Here is a 26,760-nt window from a genome sequence, read left to right as displayed (position 1 = left end):
TGTTATGAAAAAAAAATATTTTATTTATAAGTATATATAGATATTTATGTTAAAAAAATCTTATTTTATTTATGTCACCCTAAATATAGTGATCCGCAATAAAGAAAATAACAAATTAATAAATAATCCTCAATCATCAATCATTAGAATCATAACAAGCCGTTATTAATAGTTTATTACCAAATATTTATAACAAGACATAATTTTTTCAATTGAAACTCGATATTTTGATTATACTTTATCAAAAAGAAATATAAACCCTCGTTTACATATTGCATCAATTGCTTGCTATTCACGTAATGCATCACAAAATACAAAAAGGAAAAACAAATGCCATGCATGCATGGCCATCCATGAAGCAGCATCCCATATCTTACAACCCGCAATGCACTTCCACGACCTCTGATAGTTAAAACTTAAAAGGTACAACTGTCAATGGGCTTTCAAAATCTATCCGTGCATGGGTAAACGTTTTCATTAAATTTGACGTATTTCACTCAAATTATCCTCCAAGAATGAATCTTCAAAAATAAAGTCCGGCCAGTTGAGTGCAGAAGCTCCTCCGCCACCGTAGCTAACGGTGCTGCTGTTCTCCTGTGAGTTAGTATTGTTGCTGCCTGACGAGTCCATCAATGGCGGAAGAGGATTCCACGTGGAAGATGATGATTTGTCGCTCATAAGTCCCATCTGGCACTGGCCCACAACTTCTTGATCAATAGAGACTTGTTGTTGGAGTGGTTGCGAACAACCACCACCAACAGGAGCATTTTCCACAGAGAAAAAATCGGACATTTCTACCCTTCCTTGACCTACTTGTAGAGAATCATTAGAAAAATATGGGTTTGGTTCTTGATTTGTAGCCATAAAATTAGTCGCATTTAATGCCGTCGCTAATTCAGGATTATTAGCGATGATGGTCGGCTGTCTCAAAAGGTTAAGATATTGGAGGTTATGAGCTAACTGAGTATGTTCAAGCAACTCTTTGAGGTTAGCTAGTGCAATTAGTTGTGGTAAGCAAGAAAACAAGTCGGTTTTTGGTTGATGGGTCATCGGGTCAATACCCATCTGGATTAGTCTCTTTTTCAAATGTGTATTCCAGTAATTCTTGATCTCATTATCTGTACGCCCCGGTAGATGTGCCGCTATTGCAGACCATCTTTACATAAACAGCAAAAAAAACAAAAAGAAAAGATAAGAATCTTTGTATAAAATCTGTACTTGGTAATAAAACAAGCGCTAACATCAGAAAGCTTATGCCTTTATTGCATATAACATTGATGTCAACTCATGAATTAATAATTTTCTGGACGTGCGGGTTTCATTCATTTAGCATGTTTGTTAACGTGAAAAATAGACTAAACAAATGAAGCTATAGCCCTGATTAATTATTGGAAACTAAAGGATAACTAATTACTTGTTTCCAAGAATGGAGTGAAGGTGAAGAATTGTGTTCTCTTCTTCGTTCGAGAATTTTCCTCTCTTGATATCGGGTCTCAGATAATTCGTCCATCTCAGTCTGCAGCTCTTTCCGCATCTTTTCAGGCCTACAAACCAAGTTTCCCAGATCATGAGTTCACTTTACATTACAGTCTAATAATTCAATATGATACGGAGCTCTACTTTCTTAAGAGGATTATTCGTCTTCTAAAAGGGTCTTTAAATAACACAAATCCTTGTCCTTGTTCTATCAAAGGGCCGAAGAATCAGAGAAAAAATATACCTGCAAGTTTAGGGAGAGCTCTCCAACTTCCATGGCCATTTTTCTGAATGTAATCAGTGAGCTTCTGATCTTCTTCAGGAGTCCATGGACCCTTTTTGACGGAGTTTTCTTCAGAACAAGGAGATCTTCCCATTTCTTCTCAGACTAGTTTTGGTTTCTTGTGCTGGAAACAGAAGAGAGTGATTTGGTATATATACATGTATATATCCTCTCTCTTCAAGGTGTATTTACTTTAAATGTTTTAGTTTATTTAAAAAACATCAGCATTTTTGTAGTTTTGTGAAATTAAAATAAAAAATCATTCATAGTTAAGGGCAATTTCATGTGAAGACGTAACAATTTTAATACGATTATTAACAATTTGATTTATAATTTCATCATCAAACAAATAAATTAAAAAAGGTTCAACTAAATTTTAACCGAGTCAAACTCCGATTGAAACCTTCAAAGTACCAAAGAATTATAGTCTAGTGATCGCAGGAGTCGATGGAAAGATGCACTTTAGTCAAAGGTTGATGGTTCAAGTCTCGGAAATAAAATGCATAGATTTAAAAGTAGCATAGAAGCTCATTCGGCTGAGGGAAGAAAGCATTTGGCAACAGAAGAAGAATAATATCACAAACCATTGATTGTTGGTTCTAAAATCAGCTGATCGACGGTGGCGTTGGACTACGAGGTGGGGCTAGATGGAGGGAGGATAGAGATGGGAGGATCTAGAAATAACGAGTTGGGACTTGGGAGGCTGAAGGAAGAATGCGAACAGGAAAAAAGAAAAGGGACACGAGTGAAAAGAAGAAACGTGATCTTGGTTAAATTCTTTATTTTCATGATTGGGTCGAAAATCAATGGATCGAGACTGTAGTTTTTTTTTTATTCATATCAAATAGGTTAACCGAATTGAGTCATACAAAAATGTTTAATCAAACCCGCTAAGACCCAAGACCCAACTCAAATAGCCACTTACACTAAAAATATCAATATATATATATATATATATATATATATATATATATATATATATATATATATATATATAGGTTGAAATGTTTTTCACATCTACTGTATGCTACAATTTACCAATAAGAATTTAATATTAATTATATGTATATTAAATGTTATCCATACTTATAACTCATTTTTATGGAAACTAATTAAATTCGTCATTAATGTCAACAATAATATTCTTTCAGAATAAATTCATATCTAGAAGAATGAATGTGTATTGCAGCAGAATGAGTAGAATATTCCATACAATTTTATTTATTTTAAGTGATTGAGTCTTAAAACAAAGTACGAACTCATATATAAAAACATAGATACAAATTCATTCTAAAATAATGTTATTGCTGACATTAACAACGGATTTAATTAGTTTCCATAAAAAGAGAATTATAATTATGGATATCATTTAATATACATATAATTATGGAAATCATTTAATATCTAAAATTATTTAATTAAATAATTATTTAATTTACTAAATTTCTATTGGTGCATTCTAGCACACAATAAATATAAAAAACAAAATAACCTAGCTATATATATATATATATATATATATATATATATATATATATATATATATATATATATATAATAAAAACTATATATTTATTATTATATTAATTTATTAAGAACAAAAAATTATAACATGCCACTAGTTGTTTTTATAATTAATAAAACATATATCTTCGGATGTTTTTTGAAAAATATATAAACTCTTTGAAATAGTAGTATAAATAGATTTTAAAAAATTAGTTTATAAATTATTTTTTAATTTCATGATATCTAAACAATCGAATAATATCATATTAACTAGAGGCTACATGTAAAACATAATTAACATAAAACTTTATGTTGTAGAATTGTCTTACTTTAAAAGATATTATATGTAAATTAAATAGAAGTTGCTATAATATGGTTGCAGTTTAATCACAAATATTTTATTTATTCAAACTAAAGCATGTGATTTGAGATATATATCTTTTTTTTAAATTAATCGGGCTGACTTGATACTAAACATCAACCTTAATTTTACTTATATATCTATTTAACAACTAAAATATATGAGAAAATGACATGTCAATTAAGATAACACAAATTGCGATAATAATAATAATAATAATAATAATAATAATAATATATTTTGAACAATTTTACGGTTTAGTTTGTAACTATTAATAATTTATTATTGCAGTTAGTGAGGGTTTGAAATGTTACAAACAATATTGCAATATATTTCATATTAAAAAATATCATTAATAATCAAAATTCTTTATTTACAAACAATATTGCAGTTAGTGAGGGTTTGAAATGTTAGATTGGATGGTGGCATTAGTATAGAATCAGATATATGTGGGTGGATTTGAAGGAGTTGACGACGAAATCCATAATGAAGGAAAGTGAAAATTGGAGGATGAACATGAGACGATGAGGAGATAAAGTGGGTGCTTGTTGTTCATGGTAGACAGTATTAAGAGCATACACAAATCGTAAAAAGAGTTTTCGGGGTGATAGGTGGTGATTGACAATTATGGTAAATATAAACTTGTTCTTGTCCAACTCACCTATAAAAACCAATGTAAGTTTGATTTTGTTTTTCTTCGACGATAAATATAACATGTTCTTAATCTACATATGTTCTAGACGATATTTGAACCTCATGTACTAAGAAGAAAAGACAACACCTGGATCAAAAGTCATTTGGTCAATGTAAGTTTGATGTCTAATAACTTATTCGAGTAAACTTACATAAATGTAATTTTCAGGTCATTTATGAGGTTGGATCGATCGGGAGAGAAGAGAGGTTTGAAAGCAAAACATTTGGGAATTTGGGATATGGATAATAATGGTAAAAAGCTTAAAATTTTTTGTAATTTTATTTGATCAATCACTGAAAATGAAATGTTAGTCGTTAAAATGAAAATAAAATTATGCAAAATAAAGCATATTAATGAAATTCACTAAACTAACTCTGCCAAATGAGATTTTTACAAAAATAACCATTTATTTTTTGCTTTCGAAAATAACCATTCTTCCAAATGTCACATTACATCTCGTTCTTTAAATTTCAAAGTTCTTATTAATTTATTTTTAAAGAAATATATTATTTATGTGTGAAATGTTCATTCACAACATAAATATACCCCTTGTACCAATGACAAGAGTCTTCACTACAAATCCACCTATATTGATGGCATGTCGTTGGTATAAGGTTGACCAAATTTGTTGACCATGATATCTATGCCGACAACTTTGTTGTCGACAAAGCTTTGGCAGGAAATGAAACGGTTTACATGGTTTTCTCAAAACTTATGAACACAACTTGTCGTCGGTGTAGGTTATGAAAAAAAAATTTCTTATTTATTTATAATTCATGTTGCAGAAAAAAAAAAAAAAAAACGATGTCATTTGTGGAAATATATACCCACGGCATGTCTTCAGAATAGATGGCATACAATCCGTGTCGACCGTATCCCGACAACATGGCGTCGACACATATGGGTTTTTTAATTTATGAAAAGTAAGAAACGAAGTCATCTATTTTAACCCAATACCAACGACATGTCATTGACATATATATATATATATATATATATATATATATATATATATATATATATATATATATATATATATCACATTTATATAAATATATATCATGTTTAAAGAATTCTTATTCGTTTGTTCGGAAGAAGTTTACATTGTTACAAACGTAAATTATTGATTTTCAAAGAAATGTCTAGCGGGAAACGCAGACGTTAGACTTAAATGAGCCCGCAATCATCTCTCGTTCAAGCCATGGTCGAAAGCCCTGATAGCAACATACTATGGCCACCACACGTCGCAACGCAAAGTATGTTGCCTACGACATACAATGAAATCTCATCCATATCACCGCCTTGGCCACCACGTCACGACAAGCTTCTCATCGCGTCGTGGTGGAGTTGGAATCAGCTTTTCCGTTCCTTTTTCAATGCATTTCCAACCCATATCTTATATCTATCAATTCCAACTCATTCTACAACATAATAACACATTTTCATTGCTTTAAAACATCTAACAAACACATAATAGACATTTAATAGCATTTTACAATTCACACATTACCAAAAGGTCTAAAATGCCCTTAAACACATAATAACAATCTAAAACACTTATCCCAAAATTCTAGGTTCATACATTATTATTATTTTAGTGTTTAAATTTAGTTGTTTAATATAATTAATGTATGTTTATTTTTTTCTTTTATTTTACGAAAAAAATCAAGAGAAGTATATGAACATGCAATAAGAAGTCATAGAGGGCAAAGGTGTAAATGTGCTTGAATATCTCAATGGTGCCCTCATGACAAAGCATAGCCATACTCGTGGAGTTAGAAGGAAACCAACACATAACAATTTATATCCAAATCAACCCCTTTCCACATCTTCCTAATCTCAATCCCAAATTATGAGTGATTCTAAATTTGTTGCACTAACCCAACAATTCCAACAATATTTACAACAAGTGCATCAAGGGTATAATGACTCATCCGTGGCCTCAATTCCTAACTACCAACTAGCACCAATGTCACAATTTCAATTCAATCCCAATATGTTTATAAGAAATACGTCCGAACTAACTAACGAGACCAATGAAACCAAGGAGACGAAAGCAGGTTATGATGATTGATCTTTTATGTTATTTTGAACGTTTGTAGAAGACTTGTTATTTTTGTATTGTATCTCATTTTGGTATGTAGTAGATATTAAGTCTTGAATTTGAACAACATGGTTTGTTATTTTATTTACTAGACATGTTATTAGATAATTTGAGTATGTTTTATGAAATAAGTTTGCTAATTACTGAATCTATGAAAAATATTTAAAAAGAAAATTTGGCTATGCAAACAACATGTCGGCAGTATAGATCTTAATTGTAAAAACGGTTTCAACTTATACCGACGACGATAGTCATTATAGCTTAAATTGAAAAAACGGTTATAAACTTTTGTCGATGACATATCGCCGCTATAGGGTGGATCTATGCCGACGACTTGTCGTCGGTATAGAGTTGACATATGGCGACGAATAGTCGTCGATAGAAGTAATTAATAAAACTTTATTTTTATTTCCGAAAATCATTCCCGACAGATCTTGTAACAATGACTTTTTCCACCTATGACGACGACTTGTCATTGGTATAGGCTATCCCAACAACATGTCCTCCGCATAAGGTTAATTTAAATTTTGTCATCATCATAAAGATAGATTCTTGTAGTGATTTTGAAGTGTCACCATTTTTTCAATCAAATGTCTTACTTTAAACCCAAATATCCTATATATTTCATACTTAGTATGTTTGTTTTATATTTTAGTAAAGACGAAGTTTTCTCGAAATTTCCAACTTATCCATTAGATTTTGGATTTGTTCCAGAGTTCTTTTTCTGAACTCACTCAAAAATTACATTCTAAAATGTTCTTTTCGATAGAAAACGTGTTTTGTCAATTCAGATTGCCCCATTCCGTGCTTCGAAGTTGTTGGTTAGTTTGCCAAAGAAAAATTTATTATTTTCTTTAAATACAAACCATATTATGATTAATTTAGTTAATTTCCCTATTTTATAAATAAATTTTCATAATAATAATTCACACGTTATTTTTTTAGTTTAAAAATACTATAAAAGCAAAATTACTAGTGAAATAGTTCAAAATGGTTAATTAAAATTGTACAAATTGTATTTTTTTAATGTAACTCGTCCAACATTATATATTAATTATCTGTTAGGGAAACATTTAATAAAAAAAAAATCGAATATTTAACATGTTTGACATTTATTTGTATAGTCTAACCTACCCATATTGACAAAAAGAAGCAACAAATAAGAAATATCACAGTAACGAAAAATGGCGAAGAGGTTGTCATATTTCATAAATTTTGTTTGTATATTTAAACAAAATAGTTATCGTCAAGTATTTATAGTTTTTGTAATAATATGTGGTAACGTTTCTATTTTGGTTTTACATAACATGAATAGCATTCAAAATAATTTCCAAATTTTTAGTCAAGTTGATATATTTCTTGTTTTGGTGTGGCCCAAAATAGGTATCCCGTGTTGTCCACCCTCCATGAGGTTGAAGGTTAAGTTTCGTCGTAGAGATAAGTGGAACTAAGATAGAAGTATATTAGATTTGTCGTTTCAAAAAAAATTATATTAACGCAAATTGCACATAAAATATATTTCTGTTAGGTTTTATTATAAAAACCTAGAAATTTAATACTTAAATGCAGTGGCGACTCTGGGGTGTGTGGACAGTGCGGTCAGACTTCGAAATTTAATACTTAAATGCAGTGGCGGCTCTGGGGTGTGTGGACGGTGCGGTCGGACGGGGCCTCTGAATTTTGTTACAAATTTATAGTTATGGTGTTGATATTTTTATAAAAAGACATTTTTATGTGTTATCATTAAAGAAAATTAGTCTTGACTTTTTGCTCATATTTGTAACATCTCAAAAATCACAACCAAATTTAAACTTTGCAAAGCAACCCAATTACTAATAAAAGTGTTTACAAAACCATTGTTTCTAAAATATTATTTAAAATCAGGGTCTCCCAAGATCAACAACATAAAATTCACGATGTGTACGGTCACGCTTTCGAATTCTCACGATCCTCGGAAGTACCTGAAAACATAACCAAAAACTATAAGCCAAAGCTTAGTGAGTTCCCCCACAGTTCCACCACATAACATAACAAACAACAACATGCATAAATGAGCCTTCAGCATGGTTGGATCACCTCACATGGGTTGCAGCCTATCTAGACCGCTCTTCGAGCCTTCGGCATGACTGGACTGCCTTGTAAGGCCTATAGCCTATCTGGACCACTCTCTGGGCCTGCGGCCTAACTGGACCGTCTCGCAAGGCCTATAGTCTATCCGGACCACCCTGGGTATCTTGGCTTTCAACACAAAGCATGACCGCCTCAACCCAACAAACATAACATGTCGACATATACATACATAACAGATAAACATATAGCCAGTCAACAGACAAACAGGCAAATTCACATATCATTACTGCATGCTAACATCCTATATACTAGGATACCAATCTAACATATCTCTACAGCATAATAACATACTATCATATAACAGGATATCCGATCCAATAGGCCGGCCTTGATGCCTTCGACCCACAAGTACAGTGAGGAAGACTCACCTCTCAATCTGAACAATTGTTGATGAGGTCCCTACTCCGAATCACAACTCTAACCGGCACCTATCCATCCAAATGACCAATTCTCAAACAAAATCCACATAACCAAAATGCCCCTAGGTCAAACTTGGTCAAAATCAGGTAAAAGTCAAAATTCCAAAAAGTCAATCGAGTCAACCTAGCTGAGTACACCCAACGTACTCAGCTGTACGCCCAGCGTACACATTGGTTGACCAGGCACGGGCCTGTTGACCACGTACCCACATCATATGCCTTGTACACCCAGCGTACGCAAGTGGTTGCCAATCCAACTCATTAAGAGTTTAATCCTTAAGTCCTTAAGTCCATTTTCCAAATCAAAGTTCAAAATGATGTCCTTGACCATAAAGTTTCCCACTTTATGGTCTTTCATGGCCATAAAGTGACCAACACCAAAGATTCTAACCTCTTAATCCATTAAGACCATGCATGAGAAGAAACTACTATCCAAGATTACATTTTTATTACTCAAGAGGCTCCAAAACCTCTGAAAGGACAACTCAGAAGGATTAGAGTAACCCCTACTCATAATACCATGCTTAAGGGACTAAAAGAACATAAAATCAAGCCCAAAACAAGATCTAAGTATAACTTCACCAAGTTTAGTACTTTATACCTCCAAGTAATGTCAAACGATGATGCGATTTTGGATCTAAGGTTCTTCACTCCTCCAAGATGGTCTCTACTTCCTTCTTTCTTCTTCAAAGAAACAAAACACACACACACAAGATTAAAAATGCTCACAAGGTATATTAGGGTTTGCAATAACATTTTGAGAGGATGGAGGTGGATGAAATGAACCAGGTTTGAGAGTTAATGAAGATTAAATAGGGTCCAAACCCTAAATATTTCACCCCCATACGCCCAGCATACGTGGCTCCGCCCCATAATTCTAAAAGTGGCAATATTAGCCCCTCCCAGCCACAAGTCTTACATTTTTAAGGACCAAAATGTATTAAATATCAATATAATGGTCAAAAGTGAAAGCACCTCAAAAAAAGATGTTACAATTCTCCCCCACTTGACTTAGACTTCGTCTACGAAGTCTGCTGCAGTAAATAACTTCGGCTAATGCTCCCGAATCTCAACCTCGAGTTCCCAGGTCCACTCGGAGCCTCTTCGATACTGCCACTGAACATTTACCAAAGGTATCTCCTTGTTGTGCAGGACCTTCGTCTTTCTATCCAATATAGCCACCGACCTGTCAATATAATTCAGGCGCTCATTGACCCAAATATCATCCAAAAGAACCACTGCCTCAACGTCCAACACACACTTCTGCAACTGAGAGACATGGAAAGTGTTGTGGATATGACTGAGCTCACTCGGCAAATCCAAACGGTAGGCCACCATGCCTACCCTGACTATCACACGGAACAGTCCAATATACTAGGGACCTAATTTCCCCCTGTTCCTGAAGCATATCACATCCTTCTAGGGTGAGACCTTCAGTAATACCATATCACGGAACTGAAATTCTAACTCCGATCGGTGCCGGTCTGCATAACTCTTCTGTCGACTCTAAGCCATATGTAGTCTCTATCTGATCTATCGAATAAGCTCTATGGTCTGAAAGACTACTTCGGTCCTGACAATAACCCTGTGACCAACCTCTCCTCAACATACCAGGGTATGACATCTCCAACCATACAAGAGCTCAAAAGGCGAAGTACCAATGTTGGAGTGATAGTTGTTGTTGTAAGAAAACTCCTCCAGAGGTAAGTAGGAATCCTAAATCCCACCAAAATCTATAACACAAGCCCGAAACATATCCTCAACTTTCTAGATGATCTGCTCACTCTGACTGTCGGTCTGTAGGTGATAAGCAGTGTTGAAATGTAGCCTCGTGCCCAATTCCTCATGGAACTTCTGCCAGAATCGAGAAGTGAACCAAACATCTCGGTCTGAAACAATGGAGACTGGAATCTAATGACAAGCAACAATCTCCTGAACATACACATCCGCCAACTTTCAGCTGAAGGCCTCTCCCGGATGGCCAAAAAGTGGGCATCTTGGTCAATCGATCCACGATGACCCATATAGCATCAAAACTCTTGGTAGTCTTCAGAAACTTGGTGATAAAATCCATGGTGATCTGTTCCCACTTCCATATGGGAACCTCCAAAGGCTGCAGCTTGCCATATGGCCTCTAATGCTCGACCTTGATCATCCTACAAGTCAAGCACCTCTTAAATATCAGGCTATCTCCCTCTTTATACACGGCCACCAGTAACTTAATCTAAAATCCCGATACATCTTGGTGGTTCCCGGGTGTATAGAAAAGTGAAACTTATGAGCCTCCTCAAACACTATCTGTCTGATCCAACCAAAAATTGGAAGCCAAACCCAACTACACCGGGTCAACAACCCCCGACTATCGACAACAAGCTTGTTGATCTTGCCCTGATCCTCTCCTGTTTCCAGTTTACCTTCCTAAATCCCTCTGCATGTGCCTCTCTAATCAACCTAAAAGTGGAGGATTAACGGATATCCTCATACATATCTCTCCAACTGAAGATCCAACCGACTTGTGGATCCGCTACCACATTCTCTTTACCCAAATGGTAAAGGATCTCGTGGTCATAATCCTTGACGATGTCCAGCCCCCTGTGTTGCCTCATGTTCAAGTTCTGCTGGTCTATAAGATATTACAAACTCTTGTGATGTGTGTAAACAGTACAACGGACCCCACAGAGATAATGTATCCAAGTCTTGTGGGCAACATCATTGCCCCCACTCTAGGTCATGAGTAAGATATCGTGCCTCATGCGGCTTTAGTTGCCAAGAATCATAAGCAATCACTCGCCTCCTCTGCATAATGACCGCCCCCAAACCAGTGATGGATACATCACCAAATACCACAAAATCCTCGACACCCTCTGGAAGGGTCAACATCGGGGCCTCACATAACCTCTGGTCTTGGAATACAGCAAGTTATCACCAATGAACATAATAACTAATTGGTCAAGCATCAGCCTACATGCCCTATTCCTCAAATTCATAAACACGACAGGTGAATTGGTGAGCATAAACGGCATCACCACGCACTCGTAATGTCCATAACGATTCTGAAACGCAGTTTTCTCCACGTCCTTCTCTCTCACCCTCACCTGATGATACCCTGACCTCTAGTCGACCTTGGAGAATGAAGATGCACCTTGCAACTGATCAAAGAGGTCGCAAATCCGCAGAAGGGGATAACGGTTCTTCATCGTTAACTTGTTCAACTCCCGGTAATCAATGCGCATCTGGTGTGAACCTTCCTTCTTTATGACAAATAGAATCGACGCTCCCCATGGTGAACTGGTCGGTCTGATGAACTACTTGCCTACCAGCTCCTAAAGCTGAGAGCACAACTCTTGCATCTTGGGTGGTGCCAAAAGGTACGGTTCTTTGGCAATCGAAGCCGCACCTGGCACTAGATCAATTCTGAACTCAACCTCTCTCTCCCTGTTAGGGTGCAAAGTCATGCTTGGATGTATTGTTTAGGCTTTCCTCTATGTATGTGTAAATGGGTTGACTCTTTTCCTATAAATAGGAAGTGAGTGACTCCCATTATGTAAGAATGTAAGAGTCCATTTGGAGTGTTAGACTAGAGAGAGAAATTGTATCAAACCCATTTGTATAATCTTTCTAAATCTAATAAGAGCTTACAAAGATTTATTTACTCCATGTGTTCTTGAATTTGTATGATGATTCACTAGATCTTTCTAATTCCGCACATGCCATCATAATCAACACCACTACAATTGGTATCAGAGCGGGTGTTCTTGATTTTCATCAAGAATTGATCATTGATGGCTATTTTGATTTGGTGATTCTTATTGTTCATTGATCTTCGTGTTTAGAGAGTGCTTTTGTGTTCTTGAAGTCGAATTTTTCCTTGATTTGATCCATAATTCGACTTTCTCTCTCTAGAATACTTGTTTGTATCACTTTCTCTTTCTAGAAAACCCATTCAAAATCACTTTCTCTCTCTAGAAAATTTCAAGTTCTTGTAATCATGGAGCAATGGTTGGTTCGAAATGAAAGTTTTCTATACGTATACACTTCTTTTGAATGCATTCTTTATCAATTGACAGTTGGATCGCAAAGTGAAGATGCACTTATGTCAAATGGAGAAAGGGATAGAAAGGGAGTTTTCATTGGTTATCCAATTTATCAAAACAAAGATTTGTTTGATCGATTGATTACAACATATCAAGAAAGACGAAGAAATAAGAGGAATGGTGAAGTCATAAAAGGAATTTCCCTTGCTAATTGTAAACCAGGAAGAAATAGACTTGAATATTATGCAAATTTTCGTGAAGCTCAAGAACATGTTCTTGATGATGTTCATCGTGTTCATGATGTTCAAGGAAAAGAAGTTCAAAACAATGGAGTTCAATGTGATGTTCTTGATGTTCAAGAAAAAGGAGTTCAAGTTGATTCTCAAGATGAAAAGTTTTTTGCTCAATTGGAGTTCAAACTGATGATATTTTGTGTTCTTGTGATTCGTTTGAAGGAATGATTCCTTATCGGAAGCCGGTGATCCAAGAAAATCACAAGTATCAAACTCCAAAAGATTTGATTCAAATCACAAGTATCAAACTCCAAAAGATTTGATTCAAACTCAAAATGTTCATGTTGTTGAAAGTAGGTTTGTTCATAAAATCAAGTCTTCAAGATGCAAAAAGATGAGAAAGAAAAAGAAGAAGAAGATGAATCGGAAGAATAAGCGGGTTTACTCACAAAAATCATCATATGTTGTGAAGCCAAAATCCGTGAAGCAAATTTGGGTTCCAAAGCAACAATTTCCAAAGGTTGCATTGAATTTGAAGTCAAAACCCAAAAGTGTTGGTGGTTCTTTTGAAGATGTTCTTGGATTGATGAAGAACACGAAGAACGAGTTGTACATCTCGCATGGTGGGTGGTACAATGTTAAATTTGGAGATTTTCTCATTCCGACAAAAGAACCAAGATCTTCCAAATTTGATTCGTTCGTTGAAAACGGAACTCGATTCGTCAAAAAGGTAACTCAAATTCTCAAATGGATTCCAAAACGTCCATGATTTCTATTCGTACTTTGTGTTTTTCATTTTTGATCGATTTTCCTCATTGGATCTAATCCGTTTTAACCTCATTTTTTATCCAATTATTCTTGTTTAAGATCAAAATTCCAAAAAAAAAAATCAAAATCATATTTGCAAATTTTTTTATTTTCAAACTGATTTGTAATCAATGTTCATATGATTCGATTTGTAAGCCCAATTTTCATTCTTGTTACTGTTCATGGATGAGCCCAAACAAACAAACAAAATCTCGATCTTCTACTGTTCTTCTGTCCAAAAAAATTCGAGCCCAAACTGGTTTTAATTAGTTACTGTTCATTGATCGGATTATTGAGCCCAAATAGAATATGAACCCTGTTCGTCAGCTGAGTCCAATTCAACATCTGTACTCAATTGTTTCTTTCGCATAGTTACATCGATGAATAGATGAGAATCAAACGAAAATTGATTTTTTTTAATCGAGCCTTTGTTACTATGCTCAGACCTCCATGGTGTGCTTTCAATTTCATCTGGTTTTTGTTCGCATGGGTGAACGTTTTGAGGGTTAAATGTGTTTGATTATGTTTCGTTCGCATCCTCTTGACTTGGGGTCAAGAATTGATTTCGATTTTGTTTGTACTTGGAATGAGTCGATTGAAGAATGGATGTTGATTCATCTGATGTTTGTTGATCGAATTGAAAGAGTTTTGAGAAATTTTGACTTGCGAAGGCTAAAGACAGATTAGTTTTCGTTTGGTCTAGAATCAATGTCGATTTCATCTATGTCATATCTTCATTAGAATTGTTTGAAAATCGAGTCCTAATACTATTGATTGGAGTCCGAAATCGAATCACAAAATCGATCAATTGGAGTCAAAATAAAGTTCGATTATTGTAGAATCGCTTGAAATCGAAATTTGATTCAAGATGTCTAGCCTTAATTTCGACTGATTTTTTTGAAAGCAGATGAATCTTGAAGTTAACAGTTGATTGAATCAAGTATTTAGAAGTCAAAGAATCAGATTTGAGAATATGATTTTGATTAGAATCGATGATGATTAGAGTCGATTGATGAACAAATTGTCGATGCGAAGTCAAGATGGAATTGATAATCGATTTTGATTGAAAAGTTGGAATCAAAGGTCAGTTTGTGATGTCGTGTCGCTGTTGATGAAAAACGAAACTGGATTTGTGATTAAGGGTCGAACAATCGATTATTTGGGTCTAATAGAAATTGGATTTGTGATTATTTGATGTCGAGTTTTGATTTTGGAGTCGAAGATTTGGGATCGTGGTTGAGAGTCTCATTTACGGAATTGATCTCATATTTGAGAGTCGAGCATCAAGCTTGGAAGTCTAGACCTGACAGTGGAGTTCGCATCTAGATCTTCATTGAGTTCGCATATGAGATCAAAACAATTGTGTCGCATCTGGTTAATTGTTTTTGATTTCGCAAGCTTGGAGTCAAAGATCTGGATTGTATTCGCATCTATGGCTTGTGTTCGATGGATGCGAAGCATTTGTATAAGGAACATGCGAAAGAATCTGGAATATGCGAAGTCTTTTACAGTATGAATTGGGGAAGAAGAAAGCAAAGAGTTTCAGTTTGCACCCCTAATCTTTTCACGAAATGACAAAATTGACCCAACTTCGCAAGTTTGAAGAACATGCAGAAATTGTCAAAACGGGTACCTGTAGTTTCGCATTTTTGACAGTTTATACCTAACTTCGCAAAATGGGTAATATAAGCTGAAAAAATGTAGAATTTTTAGTTTTGGTCCCTACAGTTTGTGCGAATTTACGCTTTATGCCCGGTTTCGCAAATGGGCTAGAGTTTCGCATATTTGACTGTTTTTGGCGCAACGGGTCCCTGCAAGTTTCAGAAAGTGACAATTTCTACCCGGATTTTGAAAAATCTTGCAACTTTCACCCAAAAAGTCAAAAAATTTCATCAATTGGAAATTTTTTTATGGCTTTTTCGTGATTGTTTTTCCGTGCAAGATTTTTGGTGATTCATTTTTGGTACACATCAAGGGGGAGTATCGTGAAGACTATTCATTGGGCGCTTCTCATCCTTAGTGGGTTTTATAATCAATTTTTGATTATAAAAAGGGGGAGAATGATGGGTATTCGAAGCTTCTCGGGTTTGTCGAATATTCATTTGCAGATTTGAAGACCGGTGTTACTTCGAGGGGGAGTTTGGTCTTGATCGCTCTAGCTCGTTGGAGATTAAAGCCGAGCATCCAATCCTAACTTTGAGGGGGAGAATGTTAGGGTGCAAAGTCATGCTTGGATGTATTGTTTAGGCTTTCCTCTTTGTATGTGTAAATGGGTTGAGTCTTTTCCTATAAATAGGAAGTGAGTGACTCCCATTATGTAAGAATGTAATAGTCCATTTTGGAGTGTTAGACTAGAGAGAGAATTTGCATACAAACCCGTTTGTATAATCTTTCTAGATCTAATAAGAGCTTACAAAGATTTATTTACTCCATGTGTTCTTGAATTTGTATGATGATTCACTAGATCTTTCTAATTCCGCACATGCCATCATAACCAACACCACTACACTCCCTCTCTTAAGAGGAACACTGGGGAAACTACTCTGGGAACACATAGAAATTCCCTGAGAAATCGCACATCTAAAACCGAGACCTGCTCCCCCACCCGAGTATCAACCACATGGGCAAGATAACTCGCACACCCTCACTGAATATATTGTCGAGCCCTGACTGTCGAATAAAACCATGCTCCATCCCTGGTACCCTCTCCTTAGATGACTAGTTCTCCCCCACTTGGGGTTCAAATTATCACTTGTTGACCCTCGCAATTGATCATAGCACCAAACTAGATCAGCCAATCCATCCCCACTATCACACATACATCCCCCATGGGGATAGGGATCAAATCAGTTAGATGAGGAACCCTATAGGTTTCCAAGACACAGGCCTGGCCCATTACATCCTATAGATGCTAGCTTAATAATTCTAACAAGCTAATACATGAATGGCCATACATTCAAAAAATCAAATTGCGGATCAAAATTTCATGTAGGGGTCCTATGCTTTCAGTAGTATGGGCCTATGCTTTCAGTAGTATGGGCCTATATGTAACACCTTATTTCGAATCGTTTCATAATTCGAGGCCGTAAGATGAAGAACAGTTATCATAAGGCTTAGGGCCATTGGGAAAGAGAATTAGGCTCCTTTGAGTGTGGATAATGTAGATTAGATGATCAGGGAGTTCGGTTCGTGTTTTGGAGCCCGAGGGTATATCGGTAAAGTACTAGTTCGGTCCTTTATGAAGTTTGGGTTTAATTTTGGAAAATTTTAAGGCAAGGGGAGTTGGTAGAAGTGTAGAGATTCTCGTTAATTTTCCATGGATATAAAGAACGCCGAAATCAGATTTAGAACGAAGAAGTTATGGCCTTTGGAAGATTGGCGGTTCTTGACCGTAGCCGAGTATGTTGGGCGTACGCTAGGAGTACGGCGGGCATACTGGCTCAACATTTGGATCAAGAAGATTTCAGTGTACGTTGGGCGTACACATGGTTATGCAGATCGTACGGTCGGTAGCGGTAAAACCCTAAATTTAGGGTTTGTGCTCTATGTAATCACCTTAAGTCACTCACAGATCTTCTTATGACCAGCCTCCACTTCTCTAAACCCTTATAACGAAACCCTAATGCATTTTGAGATCTTTGGAGCTTGGAAGTGAGTTTTGGTGGTGTTTTTTAGAATTTAAAGGAAGAAGAACTCTTAGAGATTGTCTTGGGGTAGCTTGAGCTTGTAGATCTAGATTCATCAACATCTTTGCAAGCTAATTGAGGTATAAAGTTCCCTACTTGATGATTCGTTGTGCTAGATCTACTTTAGGGCATTATTTATGCATTTTTGGGTCTTTTGAGTTAAAGTTGATCTTTTGATCTACTCCAGAAGCCATGGATGTTAGATCTTAGCTCCATTGAGGTCCCTTATTCATAAAAATGTAAAATTTATGAGAGATATTGATCCATGCAAGTGTTAAGACTCTTATTTAGCTTCTTTGTAACGTCCCGAAAATCACAAGATAAAATTTCATTTTTAATATAATCAAAACACTCAATTATCCTTTACTTAAAACATTTAGAAGTTTTTCAAATAAAAACAATTATCAGAGTACATTCCCAAAATCACAAGTTGCGAAAAACATGGGTGTATGCACAAATTTTAGTGAGTTCCCCAAAATACCACATACCATACATCACATATAAGTCATACATATCAACATGCGATAGGAGGTGCTATGTGCCAACCATAGTCTTGCCATTATGTCACGAGCCGTATCATGGTCTTTCCTTGCCAAGTCGGGGACCAGAACCTTAGGTCTTACTGACAAGTGCTAGGAGCCACCTCCTGGTCTTCCATGCAAGCATCACAAATACAACTAGCATATAATCTACAACTACTTATCTACTTAACTGCCAAAGTCCAAACTCTGGCCTTGTATACAGATCTGCCAGGAACCACCTCATGGTCCTTCATACAAATGCCAAGGGCCACCCCCTGGTCTTCCTATAAAACATAAACCAAATGTGCTGGAATTGGTGCTTTCGATCCATAGTACAGTGAGGAGATTCACCTCGACAACCGAATCCAACAAACAGACATCACCCAATTAACAATTAGGTTTCAATCCAAATTCAACAATCCATATATGGGGTAAAAAGACCATTTTACCCCTCACTTAGTTCAGTCCAAGACTAAGGCCCAAACTCCCAATAATAAAGGCTCACAAACCAACAATCATCCAAAGCCCACTTATGGCCCAATTTTCCAAATTGGGCCCAAACCCTTACATGGGCCTTACCCTAAAGCCCATTAACTTTTCCCTAATCCAAAACACGTATTCTTAGATATCCTAACAAATCCCCAAGCAATCAAGCCTAAAAGATAGCCCAAACATGCAAGGCCCAAAAGAAGCACGTACATGCAACATCCTCGCTTGGAGGCTTGTACGCTAAGTGTACCTGCTTGTACGCCCAACATACTCACCCTAGTTAGTCTAAACTTGATTTTTCACTTAAACTATTAAGACAAAGCTCTAAAACATAGATTTGACTTCCTTGAGAGGGATTATGATATAAACTTGCCAACTTTACGTTCATACATGGCTAAATGAATCTATTAAGCTTAAAAGGGACTTAATAGTTGACTTAATGCATGCATGACACCAAAATTCACATAAAGCTTGCACCTTTATGCTCAAGGATACCAAAACAAACTCTAATCTGAGAGAACAAACCCTTAAACGACCTAAGTCATCTATAGACCCAAAAAGGAGACCAAAATCATAACAAGTTAACCATGAAGAGATCTAGACATATACAACCCAAGATGCAAACTTGATACCTCAGAAAGCTTCCCAACAAGATGATGATTCTGGATCCAAATCCTTTCCACCAAGCAAAACAACTTCAAGCTTCTCTTCTTTCCTTACCAATGGAAAAATGTGCACCAAAACCTTGTAATAGCTCAAGAACACCACCAAGAGGCTAAAAGGGTCGACTTATGGTTTTTAGGGTATGGAGTCTGGTTTTGAATTGAACAAAAGAGGCTAACATAAAGCTTATATAGGGTACATCATGAATAATTAGGGTTTCTTACTCACCCTCGTACACCTAATGTACTCCTCGTACGCTGAGCATATGAGTTCTCGAACCCCGATCCACTCCTTGCAGTATGCTCAACGTACACTCCATTGAGCATGGTGTAACACCCTTTGGATCAGTACTCCCTGCGTACTTCCTTGGTACGCCCCATATACTAGGGTTTCCCTTCAATTATCATCTTAACCGCAAACAAGAATCGCATCAACAATTACTACTTAGTCTTAGTTTATATGTTTTAACTTTTGTATTTACATCTCTTTACCCAGTGTGCCTTGCATGGCCACATTAGAATAGATGGAACTTGTAACTTCCGAGACTCTATAAATAGAGTTCTCTTTCTGAATGAAAATTACGCATCTTGAATCTCACATCTCATCTTATTTACTTCTTACTCTTCACATATCTTATAAACTGTTTATAATCTCTCTTCGGAGCAAGTCATTATTGACTTCATCACTAAGTTTGATCTCACTCGCTAACTTGGATTGACTGCAATTCTCGTTAAGAATCAACTTAAGTGTATACTTGACATAATACTTGTTGTCATTTATATTCCTTATATTTCTGCATCTAATCATCTAACTATCTAACTATCTAACTCTTATTTATTATTGTTGAGCTTTATGATCCTTTGAGTTGAACTTTATTCCGCATTATTACTTGTTCTAACATTTGTTCAAGTGTGTTACTCAAGTTTTTCTCTCAACAATTGGTATCAGAGCCAATGTGGCGGCTTTTTAAACAAAACTCTAATTTTAAAAGTCCTATACCACTGAAGCCCATTTAAAAAAAACTATTTTCAAAACAAGGAAATATGGCACAAGCATTATCTCTTAATGTTTCCAACAGTGTTAGTGGTTCGAATAGAGCTCCAATACTTGTGGCAAACGAGTATCATCACTGGTCTTAAAGAATGGAAAGATATCTAAGGAGACTTGGAAGAGATGTATGGAGATCCGTAGAAGAAGGACCTCATGTTCCTGTTCTTACCCCAGTTCAACCAGTCATGAATCGTCCCACAAAGGATGATCTTGATAAAATGGAAAATGATGCGATTGCCTTTTATGAGATATCCTGCGGAGTTGCTCCTAATAAATTCGATATCATCATAAATTGCAAGTCAGCCAAAGAAATATGGGATGTTCTTAAGAACTTGTATGAAGGCTCACAACAAGCTCAAGATAAGAAGCTTACAACCACACTCAATGAGTTCAATAACTTCAAGGCTCATGTTGGTGAAAGTTTGGAAGACTCCTTTAAAAGGTTCAATCTGGTTGTCACGAAACTATCAAATGGGGGCACCATTCGAAGCAACCATGAGATGAATATCCAGTTTCTCAATGGTTTGGGTAGACATTGGACCACTGCCAAGATGATAGTCCAAGGAGACAGAAAAATTCACTCCTTATCTCTGTATAAGCTCTATGGTGAATTGCAAGCTCAAGAATCAACTGTACTCAAAGACTGTGCTGACTTCGGAGGACCACTTGCCCTCATAGCACAAACACCACATACTCAATCTTACTCTCCCTCATATGACAACCCTCTGCAGTCATACGAAGCTGATTTAGAGTATGATGATGAAAAAGAACTCCAGAATATTATTGTTCTTGTTAGCCAACAGTTCAATAGGATACCACCTTCATCTTTCCGCAAAAATCAACAGTTCACTAAGACTCCCTTCAACCGCAACTTCAATTCTCAAAACAACCATTCTTTATTTCCAAAAAATCCTCACCAATCACCACAACCTCAAAATACTCAATCCAAAGAGGCACCACAGACAATCAAAAATGACTGTGGTACCTCAAATAAAGACAATTATGATGTCATAAATTGTCGCAAGTGTAACAAGGAGAATCACTTTGCCAAAGATTGCAAAGCCGACGTGGTGAAAGACAGAGGATTTTACCTTAGAATGGCTCAAGAAATGGAGGAAAATGAGAAAGCGAGGGCATATGTAGCCCAAGTCAAGAGAGACCATCAAGTATGGTCATCCGGAGATGAGGATGAAGATGTTAACAAAATCAAGGGAAAAGGAAACATCTGCATGATGGCAACTGCGGATGAGGATGGGTCAACCAAGATGGAAAGAACTACAGCTAGATGGCTAAGGATAGAACTCTGAGCATCGTTGAGCAGGTAAAACTCATGATCCAAACTCTTAATTATAACATGCATGATTGTCAACCATTCATAGACATCCTAAATTACACATGTGCTATCGTCCTTACAGGCTATAATAAAGCATTAGATGAGAAGAATATAGCTTCCTAAGAGATGTTTCATATAAGAGGACGACTGGAGGACAAAAGGCTCAAGGTGGCTATGTTAGAGAGGGATCTTGTGTTAGAAAAAGATGATAGAATGTTTGAAATGCAGTTAGGGATAGCTTTGAATAAAAGAGATTTAGCTCAAACTAAAAATGGACGTTTAAATCTTTTAAAAGAAAAGTTATTTAATGAAATCGAAGCTATTGATAACCTTGTGAACAATGGAACTATATATAACACTTATAATTGGGGTTGGTCCAGTGGGGACAATACCACAAAGGACTCGTCACCGCGGTTTTACAAGGACCGTCCCTATGTCCCTCCGAACCAAGAGTTCCATTACCCAGTCAATAGTAAAACTTTTTCCTGAGGACATCAGAGCTCACTTCGGTCACCTTCATGATCTGAGCAATAATTGTGTCATTGAGGAAATTCTTCCTGAATCCTCAGATCACCCAAGTGATCAAGCACCTAACATTGGCGCAATTAATCCCGACTCTCAGGTCTCATCTGTCTGTGATGAATAAATTTCTATGGAAGATCCTGAAGATCTCACAAAATTTCCTTCACTACCTTCAGACCGCAGTCTCGCCCACTACAATCCTAAACCACAGTCTAACCGACCCCAGTTAAGAGTTCAGTAACCAATCAGTCAATTCATCATGAGTTGCCTATAGAAAACTTCGATTATGGTCAATGTTCCCAGAATCCTAAACCGTCTAGCTCGAATGAATCAAGTCCTCGTTTGCAAAACAATCTAAGGATTCAAAGAAACTACAGTTGAATCTCACTGACTGCGGTACACCAAAAAGTTTGGCAAAAATGGCTTTCAAAAGGGAACTTCAATCTTGTAATAAAAAGAGGAAAAGTTTTTCAAAAAAAAAAATACAAGTTGAAATTTCAAATCCCAATAGTCCAGATGAAACAATTTTTTCAAACTATCTTTCTAAAATCTCAACTGTTAGGAAATCAAGCAAAAATGAATGTACAGTTCCTCAAACTTTTTCAAAGAAGTCTGACAAAACCCAAAAGCAAGTTAAGTCTTTTTGAAGCAATGGTTTTATCATCTATTCCTTAGACAACCCAAAATGGAAAGGAATATTGCCAACACCAACACATTTCAAATCACATCAGTCTTTTGCAAAATCACATCCTAGGAAACTTACATGTGCACACACTGCTACAAGGCACTCTGACTCAAAAAGAAAAAGCACAAATGTCAGGTCTCATCATCTGACTAGTCCTAAGACTACTCCCACACCCTTTGGACCGCTGACTAAAAACAATGTCGGGGAAAATGCTAAAGAACGTTCATCTGAATTTCATCAAAAGAGTTTTTCTCGAGCCTAACCTCGTATTTTTCAAAAGACTTCCATTTTTCAAGGAACTTGTACTTTTCAAAACTCACATACTTTTCAGAAACCTCGTACCTATCATAGACCTCGTATCTTTTCAAAATCTCACAACACCCCAAATACTCACAAGTACCCAGGTCTAGGATTCAAAGTTGTCACGAAATCTGTCCCTGCAACCTCGATTCATGCATCTATGAAAAATTCATCTATAGCCCCGAGCTCCAAATTGGTTTGGATGCCCAAACTAACTGTGTAATTCTCAGGGATTGTGCAAGGGGGAACAAGAAGGGGAGTGGTTAATTGAAAGTGTCTGCTCCTTGCAGATGACCGGAAGGTTAGAATACCTTCGGGACTTCAGGGCAATCTGTAACGGTGGAAATGTCACCTTCGGTAACAACACAAATGGGATTATCCAAGGTTATGGTGTTCTTACTACCTGGAATTTCGCTATCCAAAAGGTTGCTTATGTAGAAGGTCTTAAACACAATTTCATTAGTGTAGGCCAACTATGTAAAGCAGGACAAACAGTTGTAATTGACAATGATTACTGCTACATAATGAAAAGTGATAAAGGCACATGTTTGATGAAATCCAAATCCGAAGGAACCATGTACCCTTTAGATGTCTCTCTGATCATTGGAAAACCACAACTGTGCTTTCTTTCAAAAGCAGTGTCAGAGGGCAGCTGACTATGGCACCGCAAGCTAGCTCATCTCAACTTCCGATATATCAACAATTTGGTCACCAGAGAACTTGTTCGAGGTCTCCCGATCCTCAAATTCAGCAATGATACTCTGTGCTCTGCCTGTGAATGTGGCAAACAATCCAAAGCAAGTCATCCTATGGTGATTGATTCTTCAATTTAACATCCGGATTTCCAGTTATTTTATTATATTTATGTATATGGAATTTTAGAGAGGGACTCAACGAGTTGGTGCCTCAGCTCGTCGAGTATGATCGTGCCTGGTGACATGCTTTAATGACTGGACTCGACGAGTCGAAGGCTGACTCGCCGAGTCAGCGCTGCTGAGGAAAACCCTAATTGTTTGGGTTTATGACCTATTTAAAGTCCCTTATGGCCTTCATTTGCGGCCACATTTTCCCCTTTGAGAGAACCTAATTGATCCAGAGAGCTTAGAGAGAAAGAGGGAGCCATTTTCATCATCTTGGTGCACTCTTGTAAGGAAAGAGGAGATTTTTCTAGCCAAATCATCTAGAGGAGCTCAGATATACTTCTATCCCATTCTAGGTTGTTGTTTAAGGTACAAATTTGTACCTATTTCCATATGATTAGTAGATCTCATGAAATTAGGGTTTCTTTACCCTCTTTTAGTTGAAGATATTGAGTATAAGAAGTCCCCTTAAGGCTTAGACTTCATATCTGGACCTTGAGAGGTCCAGAGAGTCCCATGATTCAAGCTTTATGCAGTCACATAGGAGTATTGAGCCTAAAACATCATTATGGGGGTCATTTTGATAGAATAGAGCTAGATGTATGATGCATGGACATAAAGATCGAACACTTATGTGATTATTGGATGTTAGGAGGATAGATCTATAAGCTAGAGTCACGGATCTGACATTAGATGGCTGAATGAGAATTCGATGGGGGGTTGACTCGCCGAGTCCGTTGGATGACTCGACGAGTCGTAGCGGGTTTGACCAAATATCCTTGACCAAGTATGAACTCATCGAGTTGAGGGGGCAAGTCGACGACCTAAGTGGACCCTAGGGAGAACTCGAAGAAATGCGACTGGACTCGACGAGTCACGGGAGTGAACTCGGCGAGTCAGGTTGGCCTGGACAGATGGAATTATGAAAACTTATTTCGACGTATGGGATGGGTCAATAAGGGATATACGAGACCATGGAGGGGTAAAATGGTATTTTACCCAATTCCAAAAGACAGAAAGAGAACGATTGGCCTTTATGAGTAAAAAGGATAAAAAGGATGGAAATGATTAAGATGTTTTTCTGTTATGATAGGTTGAGGCTAGTTTAGGATCCCAAGAGCTTGTCGGTTATCTTCTAGTTACGAGGTGAGTCTTCTCACTACACTTCACCAGGAATGGTAACTATGTGCGTGTAACAGCCCGGAATTTCAGGTATTTCTTTAAATTATTTTTGGGCACATTTAAGAGGGAACTCGGCGAGTAGGTGCATGACTCGCCGAGTAGGGCCATGTCTTGGTCGCAGTCGCAGATACGCGACTGGACTCGACGAGTCCAAGTAAGGACTCGGCGAGTCGACGCTGTTTCAGCTGAACCCTAGCCGTTTCATTTCTGATCGTATATAACGATCTTATGGCCGTCATGTCGCGTCTTTTGGCCGGTTGAAGATCCCCTGGGAGTGTGTGAGCATCTGAAGCAAGAGAGAGGACTTGAGAAGGCTTGAAGAGATTGTTAGACAAGGAGGAGCAAGGTGGTGATCAAAGGAATCGAGTACTGGAGGTTTGGAGACACAGGGAACACGTTTCCAGGTAATCTTCGGATCGAAATCCGTAACTTTTACGTTGTATGCGAGTTTAGGGTTTAGGAAACCCATTTAAGGATTTGTTAGATTATATTGTTGTTATAAGTGTTAAAAACCCCTGTATTAGTATATGTGAAAGTCCAGGAAGCCCTATATCTATATACTTCGAAATCATGCGAAATACAGGAGGCAGCGGATTGACTGCATGGCGAGGACTCGCCGAGTCCAATGATCAGACTCGGCGAGTAGCTTGAAGGTTCACTAGGACTCGCCGAGTTGTTCTTCAGACTCGGCGAGTAGCTTGAAGATCTACTGGAACTCGTCGAGTCGTTCTTCAGACTCGGCGAGTGGTGTCAGGGTGTCTATACTCGTCGAGTTACCCTTTGCACTCGACGAGTCCGGTCAAGATTGACCGTTGACCTGTATATAACTTAGTAGGGTCAGTGGTCTTGTTTGATAAGATCATTAACAAAGGATGTGGTATTATAGGGAACCTGCGGATTAGCGGATCGTGTGCGAGTAGCTCGAAGAGTTTATAGCTTGCATACTACGAGGTGAGTCTTCTCACTATACTTCACCCGGAAGGGTTTGACTGTGAGACCGGAAGGTCGTATGTGTTATATTCATGCTATGTCTAGAGAGGTAGATGCTTTATATGTGAAGTGTGCTTATATGTGATGTATGCTTATACGGGCCGGAAGGCGAGACTCTATGTGATAGAAAGGACGGTATGATGTATGATTTATGTGTTATGTGTATTATGTTACATGTGTTATGTTTTATACTATCGTGGGCCGGAAGGCAAAATACTATGGGCCGGAAGGCAATCTAATACGGGCCGGAAGGCGATATATATTATGGGCCGGAAGGCGATTATATTACGGGCCGGAAGGCAACGTTATGTGGACCGAAAGGTCCGGGCCGGAAGGCGTATGTGGGTAAGTCGTATACTGGGGAACTCACTAAGCATTTATGCTTACTAGTTGTGTTTATGTTTTTCAGGTACTAGTGATGACCGTGGAAAG

The 26,760-nt window shown here is 37.1% G+C and overlaps 1 protein-coding gene across 1 annotated transcript; it reads right to left on the bottom strand.

Moving 5' to 3' along the window:
• Window positions 1-264: 264 nt before the first annotated feature.
• On the bottom strand, window positions 265-1,875 carry MYB93 (myb domain protein 93). Its single transcript, XM_079025021.1, has 3 exons — window positions 1,721-1,875; window positions 1,415-1,544; window positions 265-1,156 (listed from the first exon to the last, which is right to left on the bottom strand). Exons 1-3 carry the CDS (start codon window positions 1,851-1,853, stop codon window positions 478-480), a joined length of 942 nt encoding a protein of 313 aa, XP_078881147.1. The 5' UTR covers window positions 1,854-1,875; the 3' UTR covers window positions 265-477.
• Window positions 1,876-26,760: the final 24,885 nt, after the last annotated feature.

This window comes from Lactuca serriola, chromosome 1 (genome assembly GCF_051521515.1).
Source record: "Lactuca serriola cultivar US96UC23 chromosome 1, Lser_US96UC23_V15, whole genome shotgun sequence".
Lineage (NCBI taxonomy): Eukaryota > Viridiplantae > Streptophyta > Magnoliopsida > Asterales > Asteraceae > Lactuca > Lactuca serriola.
Note: the sequence above shows the minus strand (reverse complement) of the source record. Positions and strands in the feature narration are given on the sequence as shown.

Excerpts from the sequence above, each read along its gene's own strand:
- MYB93 (XM_079025021.1), bottom strand. The coding sequence starts at position 1,853 with ATGGGAAGATCTCCTTGTTCTGAAGAAAACTCCGTCAAAAAGGGTCCA. Across the intron at positions 1,545-1,720 it reads AGCTCTCCCTAAACTTGCAG|GCCTGAAAAGATGCGGAAAG; the intron begins GTATATTTTTTC and ends CTTGGTTTGTAG. Across the intron at positions 1,157-1,414 it reads CACTCCATTCTTGGAAACAA|ATGGTCTGCAATAGCGGCAC; the intron begins GTAATTAGTTAT and ends GTTTATGTAAAG.